A 15,311-nucleotide genomic window follows, 5' to 3' on the forward strand; every position below is an offset into this window, starting at 1 on the left:
CTGAAGAAGGCCTATCACAGGAGTCTTCTCAAAGTGTCAGGCACCCTAACAACCTTAAATGCTCAACTTCTGCCCACCAATGCTTTCAGCTTGACTTTTGCGATTATCATTAGCAACTAGCCCTGTTTAATACTGAATACCTGAGGCCTCCTGCTGGGCCCATCCAGCTCAAAGCAGACTCAGAGCAGCCCAAATTGGACCCAGTCCAATCCCAAATCCAATCCAGCCTGGATTTTTAAATTGGACGCAATAACCAGCAGCTCCCTGTATGGAATCTGGAGATCAGAAAAAGCATTGAAAAAATGAGGGGTGTGGGCCAATTCCCAGTAAATGGGGAACTATAGCTGCCAATGTGGATCTGGACATAGAACCAGGGTTTGGGGTTTCCAGAGGGATGGAGAACTGTGGAAAGCCAATTAGATCAGAAGTGTGATGCGGAGAGTGGAGCTCAGAACTGAGAGGAAATTACTAATGGTTTTCAGAAGTGGCTAGAAAGTAAATTTTGATTGAATTGCCTTTTATTCAATGATTTATGGATTGGCAGCATCTCATCTAACAAATAGAAGGAAGCACCAAGGACTTTTATAAAATGGAAGGTTTTTATAGGCAGAAATGGAGGGGGTGGATAAGGAAGTTATTAGCAAAAGAAAAGAAAGGACTGTTGTAGGCAAAGTCACCTTCAAGCCTGGGTTTTTTTTTTTTTTTTTTTTTTTTTTAAGATTTTATTTATTTATTCATGAGAGACACACACAGAGAGAGGCAGAGACACAGGCAGAGGGAGAAGCAGGCTCCACGCAGGGAGCCTGACATGGGACTCAATCCGGGGTCTCCAGGATCACACCCTGGGCTGAAGGCCGCACTAACCCCCTGAGCCCCCTAGTGCTCATCAGGAAAGTCCACTGACTGGTTTAAAATCCCACTCCTGGGGGAGGCTGAACCCACAGTTAGGTTAGGTCTTAAATCTTGGTGGCTTAACAGAAGTGACTCCATTTTGGGCCTGTTGTTCCTTTCTAACAGATCTAAAAATTACGGATATATTGTCAAGTGGAAAAAACACTCCTGTTTCTTCCTCTACTACTCTTAGTTCTGGCCACTAGATGCATCAGTTTTGTTTTGTTTTGTTTCCCCAACACCAAGCAATTCTCTGATTCTCCAGACACCAGCTGGGTGTTCCACAAATTTAACTCAAGTCTGACACTGAACACCTGGAATTTGCATCAGACCGGACAGGTTAAGGTTGCATCAGTCTCACAACACTGCCCCTACTTCAGATGTCTTTACAAATGAGATTGTCACCTGTGCTTCTGACCACCAAGCTGTCCATGGGAGGTCCCTACACCTCCTTCTCAGCTTCTGTCATCTGCTGGAAGAACTCAGGGCAACAGCTTACTTATGAGATTATGAATTTATTATAAAAAGATGTAATTCAGGGATCCCTGGGTGGCTCAGCAGTTTAGTGCCTGCCTTTGGCCCAGGGCATGATCCTGGGTCCCAGGATCAGATCCCACATCGGGCTCCCTGCATGGAACCTGATTCTCCCTCTGCCTGTGTCTCTGCCTTTCTCTCTCTCTCTTTCTGTCTCTCATGAATAAATAAATAAATAAAATCTTCCTTTAAAAAAAGCATTTCATTTTTTAAAAAAAGGATATAATTCAGGAATAGCTAGATGCACAGAGCAAGGCATATGAAAAAAGGTGCAGAGCTTCTGTGCCCTCGCCAGCTGCGCCACCCTCCCAAAACCTCCATGTATTTGCCAACCTGGAAGCTCTCTGAACCCTGTCCTTTTGGGTTTTTATGGAGACTTTAGTATGTACGCATGATTGATTACATCACTGGTCATAGGTGATTAATTCAACCGCAGACTGCAGGATGGAGCCGAAAGTTCCAACCCTCTCATCATGTGGTTGTTTCTTCTGGCAACCAGACCCCATTCTGTGGCTCTCTGAGGGCTTTCCAAAAATCACCTTGTTAACATCATTTCTGTTGTGGTTGAAAGGGGCTAGTTATGAATAACAAAAAATTCTCCTTTCACCTTTGTGGCTCTTATCACTTAGGAAATGCCAATGGTTTTAGGAGCTCTGTGCCAGGAATGGGAAGAAGACCAAATATGTATTTCCTACTAAAAATCACAGTAGCACACTTGCTAATCTCAAATAGGTTAGCTTCCAGACATCGGAGCTTAGTAACTGTCTAATTGCTAAAAAAATGTTGATTATCCTTAATATAGGGGTTTAAAAAAAGTGGGGGTAGGGAAAGGAGAGAAAGTCGGACATCTTTTGAAAGCCTTTATATGCATCAACTCATGGATGTTACCTACACACATACTCCCAGATGAGAAGAAAGTGATTTAAAATGAAGTAGTTTATAAAAAGCTAACTGCTTTGAATTAGGACAAGTATGAAATCAAACTTCTGACAGCTGTTTTTTTGTTTTTTTACTGTGGATACTTTTTTTTTAGGAGGAGTCACTTTCCGACCTTCAAGGGACAATTGCCTTTAAGGATTTCATTCTGAGCAGGGGCTACACAATGCCAAGTGTGAGTAAGGGGGCATTTCAGAAAAACTGGCTGAGGGGCTCATAGTTGTTGATGGGACAGGGCCAGCACCCTGACAAAAGCAAAATACAGTTGACTCTTGAACAGCACAGGCTTAAACTGTACAGGCCCACTTATATGTGAATTTTTTGTGATCAATGAAGTACAATACTGTAAATATATTATTTTCTCTTATGATTTTCTTTTCTTTCTTTTTTTTTTTAAGATTTCATTTATTTATTTGAGAGAGAGGGAAGGAGAGGGAGAGCCAGACTCCTCGCTGAGCAGGGAGCCTGATGTGGGACTGAATCCCAAAACCCTGGGATCACTACCTGAGCCAAAGGCAGACACTCAACCACTGAGCCACCCAGGTGCCCCTTTTATTATTTTCTTAATAACACTTTTTCTGTAGGTTATTTTAATGTAAGAAGACAGTATATAATATATATAACATACAAAATACATGCTAACCAACTTTATGTTATCAATAAGGCTTCAGGTCAATAATAGGCTATTAGTGAAGCTTTTTTTAGGGAGTCAAAACTTATACATGGATTTTCAACTAAATAGGGGATTGGTGCCCTTAACCCCTGCAGTATATTGTTCAAGAGTCAATGTTCTCATACCAGAACTCAGGCCCCCGGAAGAAAGAGAGCATGCTTTTCCCCAAAGGCCCAGAGATAGGATTTGGCTTTTGCTTTTCTTTTTTTTTTTTAAGATTTTATTTATTTATTCATGAGAGACACAGAGAGAGAGAGAGAGAGAGAGGCAGAGACACAGGCAGAGGGAGAAGCAGGCTCCATGCAGGGAGCCCGACGTGGGACTCGATCCCGGGTGTCCAGGATCACGCCCTAAGCTGAAGGCGGCGCTAAACCACTTAGCCACCCGGGCTGCCCGAGCCACCCGGGCTGCCCGGCTTTTGCTTTTCTTATTCTGCTTATTTGGGATTTGCTGCCAGAGGAGCTGTCTTCCTGCTAACTCACCTGCCTTGAGTTTGGCCTTAATGGGACCAAAGTGAAAGGGGTCTATGTGCAGGACACATACCTTGCAAACTCTGTTACTCAAACACTTCAAAGTCTCTAGGAATTCTTTGAGTGTCTTTTACTTTCACGTCTAAGGACAAAGAGCTGTGGCTTGAGTCAGGAAAAATGGAATTGAGATTCACAATAGTCTTGTACCACAGGGTCAGCCTCATATGGAAACAGACAAGGGCAAAAGCTCATTCCTGGGGGACCCACCAGTATCTTCCATCCTTTCCCCACTTTTTCTTACCCCTTCATCTAGTTTCCCCTCTCTTAACTTGTAAAGCTAACCCCAGCTGCCTCCCAACTGGAGCACCACCCTTGGAAGACCTCACGTAGCACGATGGGTGGGAGGTTGGCAGAGCAGACCATTTTTAGCAGGACGGCCTCAGAGCCTGGAATTCTGTGCCCAGACCAGCCCTGTGACCACAGCAAGAAACCAGGTAGCCATTCTCCAAAATCATAGCTGTTAAGTCATGCATTTCTCCAGTGTCTTCTGTGTGTACATCTCATGTGTCTTTAGGAAGCCATGCAGCCAACATGGTCAGAAGTTCAGAAAATGCAATACTGAATTTGTTTTTTTCCATGAATGGTGGAACTAACAATAGCTTTTATGTATTGCCAAATAAATATATTGACCAAGCTCAGATCCAGAGTGGTTTCAAAGTTCATGTGAGGGGAAGTCTAGAGTGTGAGGTAGAGAGGGGTCAAAGACTCTGTGATAGGACTGAGATGAAATATCTCCTTGAGCTTTGGGCATCAATAATAGGCTTGTGAAATGTATTTAACATCATCATACACATTTATGTACTTGGAACTGCCTAATCTGTATATGAGGGTCACATAAGTATAAATTTACATGTATGATATATAAAGTGTGTTAATAATATTTTTAAAGGTTTATTTACTTATTTGAGAGAGAGAGAGAGAGAGAACATGTGTGTGTAGTGGGTTGAGGTGTGCAGAGGGAGAGGAAGAAAATCCCCAGCAGACTCCCCTCTGAAATGGGGCTTGATCTGATGACCCTGAGATCATGATCTGAGCCAAACGAAATCAGGAATCAGACACTCAACCGACTGAGCCACCCAGGTGCCCCTATATTTATAATATTTTATATGATTACATAATTGCACATATTACATCTTTTATAACATATATAAATATACTTAAGCATAAATATAATTATGTGATATGTATGTGTATATATATCTAAATGTATATATATTCCTCTTACCAAAGATTTTATGTATATATAATTATATATATATTTCTCCTTGTTTGATGTTATAATAACTAAGTTCTGTCTGAACATTTTGTGTGTGACAGAACACTTTTTTTTTTCATTTTGATCTGTCCCTTGTTTGTTGTTTGTTGTTTTTTGTTTTTTGTTTTTTTTGTCCCTTGTTGGTTTAATCCATTTTGTTGATGGACAGTTAGCTCAATTTTGGGCAAAGAGAAGCATGCCTCACATACTGGCTATACTCTTCCAGCTGCATTAACTAGAGATAATGTCCCTGACTGTATCGGAGTCCTCTGAGAATACCTGTTATCCAAAACCCTGGAATATATTTACTTCCTTTATTCTTACATCCTCCATCCTCTATTTTATCAATAAAATTTCAACTGAAAGAGGGGAAGGAATGCATTTTATTATCTATTTAATACATATTATATATTTAAATGTGTCATTTCTTATTTAAATATTTATACACATGCATATATATATATGTATATATATAAAAAATATATATGGACACCTGGGTGGCGCAGCGGTTTAGCGCCTGCCTTTGGCTCAGGTCATGATCCTGGGGTCCTGGGATCGAGTCCCACATCGAGCTTCCTACATGGAGCCTGCTTCTCCCTCTGCCTGTGTCTCTGCCTCTCTCTCTCTGTCTCTCATGGATAAATAAATAAAATATTTAATATATATGTATATATAAACATTATTCTCTTTTTGTTCATATGAGGTCTGTGTACACTGCATATACACATTCATGTATGTTACATGAGCACATTCTAGGATCTGCTGTTGGATTATCTACTCTATTCATTACCCTCAGCTTCATTCTGTTTACTACACAGATGGGTTGCAGGTTTTTAATAGAAGAGATGAGTAGCACAAGGCTTTGCTGAGCTGAGCTGGGCAGGACTTGGGCACAGAACAAATGGGAATTAGATTTAGGTATTTTTGATGCTATACAACTACCTTCCAAAGTCCCATATTTATCATGGCCAATTATCAACATGAGATTTTGAGTAGTAGAAGGATATATGTCGAAGTGTGAGATTGTGAGTTCGGGTATGGTAGTAACTGTGGGGAGAACTATACAGTTTTGTTTGCCAATCTAATGAAGGTTTACTCTTTGTTTCTTTTTTAAGTTCCTTGAGAAGATGTATATCAGGAAGGAGCGTAAATGTGATTGTAATAAGACTTCTATAAAATAACTCAAGCATGGAAGAATCTTGAGAAGATGATTAGATCAATTTTATTTACTACATACTTAGCTATTTCTCTGTCTCATTTTATTTTTTTATTTTTATTTTTTTAAATTTTTATTCATTTATGATAGTCACAGAGAGAGAGAGAGGCAGAGACACAGGCAGAGGGAGAAGCAGGCTCCATGCACCGGGAGCCTGATGTGGGATTCGATCCCGGGTCTCCAGGATCGCGCCCTGGGCCAAAGGCAGGCACTAAACCGCTGCGCCACCCAGGGATCCCCTCTCTGTCTCATTTTAAACCTTAAATAAGACTTATGAGTGTCCCATGGATATACAACTTTGACTTGGCAACATCTATAAATTTCATACTTAATACTTGAAAACATTTCACAATGGCTGTCTGCTTCTGGTAATTAATATTTTATATATCATATCAGCAATGAGATCAATATTCACACATAGTCTTCTCACATTTTTGTAGCATTGTCAATATTACATAGTTATATAACTACTTGTAAGAAAAAACAAATAAAACTGTAAGTAAAAGCAGAATTACTCTGGGGCACCTGCCTGGCTCAGTCCGTGGAGCATGGGACTCTTGATCTCAGAGTTGTGGGTTTGAACCCCATGTTAGGTGTAGAGATTACTTAAAAATAAAATCTTGAAAAAAAAAATCTGAATTACTCTACTGCATTTTCTCATAGTGTTATTTTCCCTGGTTTTGAGTGAACACCTCCTTTATTCTTTCTTTAGAATATTATTTTAATTTTGAATTAAGCTTAGTGAAGTTTTTTCCCTTTTTAGGCATGTTAGTCTCAATAATTAATGTACCTCTAAGATAAAGTCATAAGTCACTGAGTTTAATGGTAACTCAAAATGGTATATGTATTTCAATAAATTTTCCAAAAATTAATTTTTAATTAAAAATGTTAATGCTCATGTTAGGAAAATCAGAAAATATAAACTAACAAAAAGAATATAGAAAATGTGACTATTCCTATAGAGTCAGAAATAACCACTCTTCATTCATTGGAATACATCCTTTTAGATCTTTCTCTATGAAACCCACTCTGTAAAATTTAATCAAAAAGGGAATTCATTAAAAGAATATTGAGTCCCAAAGTTATGTGAGTCATTGCATCTGTCTTTAAATACAAAATCTCTGGGTGATGACCTTTCATCCTCTGGGTCTGTCACAATTTCATCTCAATAATCTGTCTGTTAGACTGACTACATAGCAATTGTGCTGGAAATGAGCCTTTGCCATGCCGTCTGTGAGGCCAGACACTTTAGGGTGATGAAGTACATGATAGAAGCACGAACCCCATAGTGTCAGCCCATTCCAAAAAAATTAGTTACTTAGTGAGAACTAATGCTGGGTGGAATAGGTTGGTGGGGAATAAGCAGTCAGTAGATCTATGCATGTTGGTGTGGGCAGAGGTATAGTTAAACAGGAAAAGAAACCCAAATCCAGAAAAAGTAACTATTGCAGTAAGGCCACTTTTCTCAGACTTTGTTGATATTTTCAATTCATCACACATGCACACATGTTTGGTAGCCTACAAGAGCAACAAAGGGAGAGCTGCTCCTCCTGCAAGCCCAGTGGAGGAATTATCCAGTTCTACCAGGCAGGCTGGGGCAGGATTTTGGCATTCAGTGCTGGGATTCTGAAAAGTGATGCTGGCAGTGGTGGTTTGGCGAGAGTCTATTTTTTTCCTGGTCACCTTGCTCCAGGCTTTGTTACATCCATACCTAATTCATATCAAGCACTCAGGTTTAGTTTTAATTTCTGGACAACAAAATACTCAACAGAAGCAGTAGCCAGATCAACCTTTGGTGAGGAGAAGTCCAAGTTGCTGAAACCTGAACATAGTCTGTACTTCTTCTACATCCATGTGTACTTCACTTTATTTTTTTTTTTAAGATTTTATTTATTTACTCATAGAGACAGAGAGAGAGAGAGGCAGAGACACAGGCAGAGGGAGAAGCAGGCATCATACAGAGAGCCTGACGTGGGACTCCTGGGACTCGATCCAGGGTCTCCAGGATCACGCCCTGGGCTGCAGGCGGCGCTAAACCGCTGCACCAGGGCTGCCTCATGTGTACTTCACTTATGAGATCACTCGGAACCATTGGAGTGCCTGGGGAAAGAAGTTGGTTGACATGCAAAGGCTAGGTTAGACTTTTCACCTGATTATTGAGCACTTCCTCTGCAGTGGAGACCTTCAGTGGGTATTCATGAAGAACTAAATATCCTCATACTCAAGAGGATCCATTCTGGGAGATCCCCCGACTGCCTCTTCCCCTAAACATCTTTGTCACCATCAGCCTTGCATTCATGATCCTTCCAAGTCTGACTCCTGAGCTAAACCATCAGCTACTGGCCAGTACAAGTGGCATGTGCACCTCAGGCCATTTCTACTTTCAGACCAGGTAGTCAATAGGATGAAATACTAAAAATTCTGCCTACTGGAAAATTCTCCTTAGTTGATCTTCAGGACCAGCCTTGAGTTGGGCTATAGTGTTGTGGCATCCACTTGTGGCTGCTGCCGTCATACTGTGCAGGTTGTCTGTTCAGTCACCTGTACTTAGAGAACATCCCTAACTCAGATGTGTGAGCTGAGGAAGAGTGGCAGTGTGCAAGGACCACGCACACTCTGCAATCTGTTGTGTCTTCAGTTTCTGCTCAAGCCTAATCCTATACAGAAAACTTCCACTTGATCATGAGAAGCCATATAATTTGATAATTAAACATGTGGACTTTGGGGCCAGAGGGTCTGAGTTCAAACCAAGCTCTGCTATTTATGAGCTATATGACTGGGGGGCAAATTGCTTATCTTCTCTCTGTATCCATTTTCTCAGCTGAAGTAGGGATAACAGCAATAGTAACAGAACTGCCTCCCAGAATTGTGGTGAAGACTAAAGGAAATGTTACCAGTGATGTACAGAGCCTGGCATGCTGTGTCCACACACTAAATGTTAGCTGACTTTATGGCTTGGTGTATCAGATAACCCCGAGTTTACAATGGGCACTAGTTGCTTGGTTACCTAATGGCTCATGATCAGGCCGAAGTACTTGTCAGTGCCAAGTGACAAACCAAGACTGGCCTCTCAAAAATGAGAACAGTTATATGCCACAGAGTTCATGGCTGGGCTGCGAAACCCTGGGGGCCTGGGATGTGCCAAAGCTCCATGCGGCAGCCTTGCCACAGGTGTTTCAAGTACATTGGATTCATTGGATCAGAGGGCAGAGCTTCTTGGACCAGCTACAAGCCTTCTCTTGCTTCAAGCTGCACTCAAAGCTGGTAACCTCTCAGATTACTGCAGAAATGAGCTGAAACAGCACATCTAAATCTGGCCTCAATATCCAAAGAGAAGTGCCAGTGGCACACCATTATATATTCTTTCCAACACCCAGATATAATAGATGTAAGTAGCTTCAAGGGTAGAGATACTAAGAAAAGTTTGTTAATAACTAGAAAGTGATACATTTTGGAATTTTTATTAACTTTGCTGTTAATATAATTATTTAACTGTAGGTATATTTAAATTTTGATAATGATTGTATTAATCAACCAGTTCATGAGATTCCTGAAAGTTCTCAATTGACTTTTATGATTCTGGTACAAACTGTCTCTAGCACATTACTAGGATGGTAGGATTCAAGGCTAGGAATGATGTTAGTGGTGAAGAATGAAGAGAATTGGCTACTCCCACCCCGTATTAGATTATTTCCACAAAGGACATTGCAGAGTCTTTGTGCGAGGTGAGAAAAACCTCACACACTGGGGAGTAGCGAAAATTTGTCTGACAAGGGCAGCTGCATTAGTTCATCTGATGGCAAAATGGGATTAGAAGTTCAAGAGACTTCCTGGGGGAGGAATCAGGAGAACATAGAGAGAGCCTTTAGATTATGATGCATGTGTGATGCCTTTGGAAGGAGAGTGGGGAGGAAGGGAGATTGGGGAAGGAAGAATCTTGATTGCGGCACAATTCAACTAAAGGTTTGTCCAGGCCAATGGGGAGTTGCCCCAAAGGTGGATTCTCACATCTTGCCAGAATGGGCCTGCCTTGTGCTCCATCACTGGTTGGGAGCAGCCCAAGGGCATGGCTTCAGGGCAAGGGTGAGCAGCAGCTGAGTGTATATTCTGTGTAGCAGCAGACCCAAAGAGTGTATTTCTATGGGTGTGGGAGTTTAGGAACTAGAAGCCATCTGAATCTCTCCATGTGGTGGTCATGTTTCAGTGTTTAGGGTCTCACTCTTTCCCAAGGAATGCTCTTTCTTCACTAAAGAGATCTGGCAAAGCTGTGAACTAAGTGATATTTTAAGTCAGCAAACTAAAAGGGTCAATTCTCCCCCTCTTTCTCTCTCTCAGTTCAGCAGCTGCAAGACAAGAAATTCCTTTAGAAAGTCCTTTAGAGTCCCTGATTTGAGGGGATCTATGTTTGTTTTAAAAATGTCCACAAATTATTCAATCCTCCTCTCTTCAAAATGTGTGTAACTCCTTTCCCCCATCCCTGTATCTAGACTTCATTTTTTTAGCAGTAGAATGTGGGAGAAGTGATGATGTGATTTCTGAGACTAAACCATAAAAGACATTGTGGCTTTCTCCTTGTTTTCATTGGATCATTTCCTCTGGGAGGAACCAGCTGTTATGTTGTGAGGACATCCATCCTTCCTATGGAAAGGCCCACATGGAAAGGAATGGAAATCTTCTGCAAACAGCCATGTGACTAAGCCATCTTGGAAGTGGCCCCATGAAGACTTTAGATGAGACTGGAAGCCCAACCAACATTCTGACATGAGAGATTCTGAGCTACAACCACCCAACTAAGTTGCTTCTGAATTCCTGACCCATGAAAACTACTCTAATGATTCTTGTTTTAAGCTGTTAAGCTTAGGGATTATTTGTTATATAGCAATAGATGAACAATATAGATCTTAATGCCCGGAAGTGGGATGCAGCTATGACAAGAACTGGAAATGTGGACGAGAGCAGGAGGCCCACTGAGTAGTGGGCTGAAGCTAGAAGAATTTTGAGGACAGTGTTAATGAAAATTTGAAGAGCTTTGAGCAAACTGTTAGCAGAAGCCTCATGCACTTTGAGAAGCTGGTGAGTGAAGGCTTGCAGGAAAATGAAATAAAGTTCCCAAACTTGGGAAATTTGGGAGAAATGGTCTCCTTGTTATGTAACAGCAGGAAGTGTAGCCAGCCACACTGTCACCTGAAGGAATGTGGAAAGTAGAGAGGGTACCTGATAAACTGGGTGATGTAACTAAGGAGATTTTTATAGACTGTTGGTGGCACTGAAGATACTGCTTCTTGCTGCTTATAGTAAAATGCAAGAGGACATAGATAAGCTGAAAAAAGAACAAGTAAACAAAAAAGAAACAGGATGTTACCATTTTGAAAATTCCTAGTGTCTCACATGACAAGTCAAGAAATGATTTGTAGCAAAGATCAAATCCAAAAGGACACAGAAAATGACACTTCCAGGAAAACATGGTCTGAAGATGAATCTAAGATGTAATTATTAAATCCATCATTAAGACCTCAGAAAGATCAGAGGTGATGCTTCTGAGTACCATTCAGTCGGGCAAAAGTCTACCAAAAGGTTTAGAGTTGCCTCAACAGGTTCTCTCCATCAAACAATAGAGCTTCTGGGATCCCTGGGTGGCGCAGCGGTTTGGCGCCTGCCTTTGGCCCAGGGCGCGATCCTGGAGACCCGGGATCAAATCCCACATCGGGCTCCCGGTGCATGGAGCCTGCTTCTCCCTCTGCCTGTGTCTCTGCCTCTCTCTCTTTCTCTCTGTGTGACTATCATAAATAAAAAAAAAATTAAAAAAAAATTAAAAAAAAAAAACAATAGAGCTTCTAAGAAACTGAAGGATGTTGTTTTCCAGCAGAATCTCAAGGTAGAGAAGGGCTTATCTTGAAGAGGTGTGGACCCAGTAAGATTCACAGGAGGCCTGCAAAGTTTTTCAAAGAATTATATTGGCATAAACAGTGCAAGCTTGGACTAAAATGAGGAGGGTCTTATGAGGGGATAAGCCTATTTGTATATGAGAGGAATGTTAATAATTTGTGGCCGGAAGACACACTTGCTGGTCTTAAAATAATGTCCACAAATTCTTTGATACTCTTTCTTTCAAAAGGCAGAGTTTAATTCCCTTCTTGAGTGTGGGCTGAAGTTACTTCTAATGATAAAATGTAGTAGAAATGGATGTGTAATTTCCAAGTCTGTGTCATAAAAAGCCTGGTGCTTCCTTCTTGCTTTCTCTTGGATGATGTGCTCTAGGGCCGAGTTTCTCAAGCTTAGCACTATTGATATTTTAGACAGGCTTATTCTTTGTTGTGAGGGGCTGTCCTATGCATTGTAGGATGGTCTGCAGCATCTCTGGCCTCTGGGCACTCAAAATCCCCCCAATTGAAGTGCTGTGTTAATTTGCAGGGTCATGTGCACACACACACACACACACACACACACAGTTGCTTATTTATTCTTTTTTTTTTTTTTTTTTTTAAGGCTTTGGATATATAGTGCCAAATTGCCCTCCCAAAAGTTTATATCTTTCCTCCTTTCACAAGTTGAATATGGGCGCCTTTTCCTCAGCATATTTGCCAGCACTGAGTTTTGTCTTAAAAAAATAATAATCTTTGCCGGAGGATCCCTGGGTGGCTCAGCGGTTTGGCACCTGCTTTTGGCCCCGGGCGTGATCCTGGAATCCCAGGATGGAGTCCCACGTGGGGCTCCCGGCATGGAACCTGCTTCTCCCTCCTCCTGTGTCTCAGCCTCTCTCTCTCTCTCTCTCTCTCTATCATAAATAAATAAATAATCTTTAAAAAAAATAATCTTTGCCAATTTCATAGACAAAAATTAGTATATTGTTTTAATTTGTGTTTCTCTTATTGCTGGCGACCTTTACCATTTAAGAAATTATTTTGTTCTGTTGTATTTCTTTGTAACTTAGCCTGTGTTTCTGCTGTGGCATGAGCAGTGTTGCACGCATAGGCTCTCCTTCCTCTGTTAGCAGAAGGGCAGTCCTGCACATCTGGTGTGGGGAGCTGGGAGAGTCCTGCTTTCTTCAACTCCTTTCCTAGGCACATGCCCAGGGTTTGAAATTCTTCCATTAGAAGTCCATTCTCCCAGTTTGTTCTTCCTCTAGATTTCCTTAAATTATCAAGCAAATTCTGAAGTATTGGTGACACATCAACTTTCTAGTTCATACATGGTACAGACAACAATACTTACAGTGCCATGGTTGGGTAGGTGAGTGGGACCAGGAAGTAGTTAAAAGTGATACTGAGGGGCACCTGGGAGGCTCAGGTCATGGTCCCAGGGTCCTGGGATCAAGTCCTGCTCTGGCTTCCCACAGGGAGCCTGCTTCTCCCTCTGCCTCTGTCTCTGCCTCTCCCTCTCTGTGTCTCTCATGAATAGATAAATAAAATCTAAAAAAAAAAAAGGTAGGGGATCCCTGGGTGGCTCAATGGTTCAGTGCCTGCCTTTGGCCCAGGGCGCAATCCTGGAGTCCTGGGATCGAGTTCCACGTCGGGCTCCTGGCATGGAGCCTGCTTCTCCCTTTGCCTGTGTCTCTGCCTCTCTCTTTCTCTCTATGTCTATCATAAATAAATAAAAATAAATAAATCTTTTTAAAAAAAGGTAATACTGAAAAGAGACAGAAGAAACAGAAGAAAATGGTTACCCCCAGATTTTGCCCCCATTATGGTTCTTTTCTAACCTACCTCACTCTCTCTCAAGCATCAAGGTCAATTATGTTTTTAAGCATTTTATTTATTTATTTGAGAGAGAGCGAGTGCACAAGTAGGGGGAGGGGCAGAGGGAGGGGGAGAAGCAGGCTCCCCACTGAGTGGGAGCCTCACACAAGGCTCAATCCCAGGACTTGGAGATCATGATCTGAGCCAGACGTAGATTCTTAATGACTGAGCACCCTGTAATGGTCAATTCTATAAAAAAAAATATTTTTTTTTTTCTGAACATTTACCTCCAATACTTGGTAATATATTCTAGTGCTTCACCAATCCTGATATTCATTCATTCATTCATTCAAAAAATACATAGTTAAAGCCCTTACTATGTAGAACTCAAAACACTCTATAGAACACAGGGAAAAACCTATAAATTCCCCACCCTCATGAACTTATACTCCAGTGAGGGAAACACATCATAAAGGAGTAACCAAAGAAGATAATATGGTGAGTGATGCACGATACACTGTGATCAATAATGGGCGAGATGGAGAATAACAGGCAGCAGGCCCACTGTCGTAGTGGGAGGGCATGGCTTTGAACAGGGAGGTTGGGGAAGACCTCTCTGAAGAATCTTGGCCTAGGGCAGCCCCAGTGGCTCAGCGGTTTAGCGCCGCCAGCAGCCCAGGGCGTGATCCTGGAGACCCTAGATGGAGTCGAGTCCCACGTCGGGCTCTCTGCATGGAGCCTGCTTCTCCCTCTGCCTGTGTCTCTGCCTCTCTCTCTGCATCTCTATGAGTAAATAAATAAATAATCTTTAAAAAAAAAAGAATTTTGGCCTATATTCTCTTCAGTAACAGTTTGCATCTAGTGGAAATGGGAGTCTCCTCTTTCCACTTGGTGAAGAGTTGGGTGTGAGGCATAGCTTGGCATGACTGATTGCAAAGAGCAGAGATCATGGCCACTACCTCTTCCCTTTTGTGTGTTCTAGACAGTCCCCCTGCATTAGATGTCCCCAACACCGTTCCTAAATGATTGGTTTCTCCCTTCCTGATCCCCTTCTTCCTTCTCTTCCTCTTTAATCCTTCCAGATCTTGGGGCTCCTGGGTGGCTCAGTTGGTTAAGTGTCCAACTCTTGGATTTGGCTCAGGTCATGATCTCAGGGTCTCAGGGTCAGAGTCAGCGCTGGGTGTGGAGTATGCTTAAGGTTCTCTCTCTGGTCTTCCCTCCTCCCTCCAGCCCTTGCACACATGCTCTTTCTCGCTCTCGCTCTCACAAACAAACAATCAAACAAACCTTCTAGATCTCAGCCAACCTTACTCCTTAGTCTCCTTGCTACTTAAAGTCTATTAAGCTGCAGGGTCAGTATCAATTTAAGCTTAATAGAAAAGCAGAGCCTCAGGCATTACCCCACATCTTCTGAATAAGAAGCTGCATTTAGCAGATTTAAGTTTGAGAAGCCCTAGTTCAGAGCTATTGTCCTCACATATCTGTGTAAGGTCTTTCTCTGGTTACGTATGTATTCGTTCCTCTTTTATTCCAATGTCCTATCCTTTTGCCTACCAAAGTCACTCTCTTTAATCTGTTTAAATAATTGACCTTAAATATG

At 41.8% G+C, this 15,311-nt stretch overlaps 1 protein-coding gene across 1 annotated transcript in view; it reads left to right on the forward strand.

Moving 5' to 3' along the window:
* Nucleotides 1–6,065, forward strand: part of FAM47E (family with sequence similarity 47 member E) — a 47,581-nt gene extending 41,516 nt beyond the window's left edge. The window contains 2 exon segments of the mRNA XM_077882323.1: nt 2,459–2,536; nt 5,935–6,065. Of these exon segments, the coding sequence (XP_077738449.1) occupies nt 2,459–2,536; nt 5,935–6,000 (144 nt within the window). The 3' untranslated portion in view covers nt 6,001–6,065.
* Nucleotides 6,066–15,311: the final 9,246 nt, after the last annotated feature.

This window comes from Canis aureus, chromosome 33 (assembly GCF_053574225.1).
Source record: "Canis aureus isolate CA01 chromosome 33, VMU_Caureus_v.1.0, whole genome shotgun sequence".
In the NCBI taxonomy this organism is placed as follows: Eukaryota; Metazoa; Chordata; class Mammalia; order Carnivora; family Canidae; genus Canis; species Canis aureus.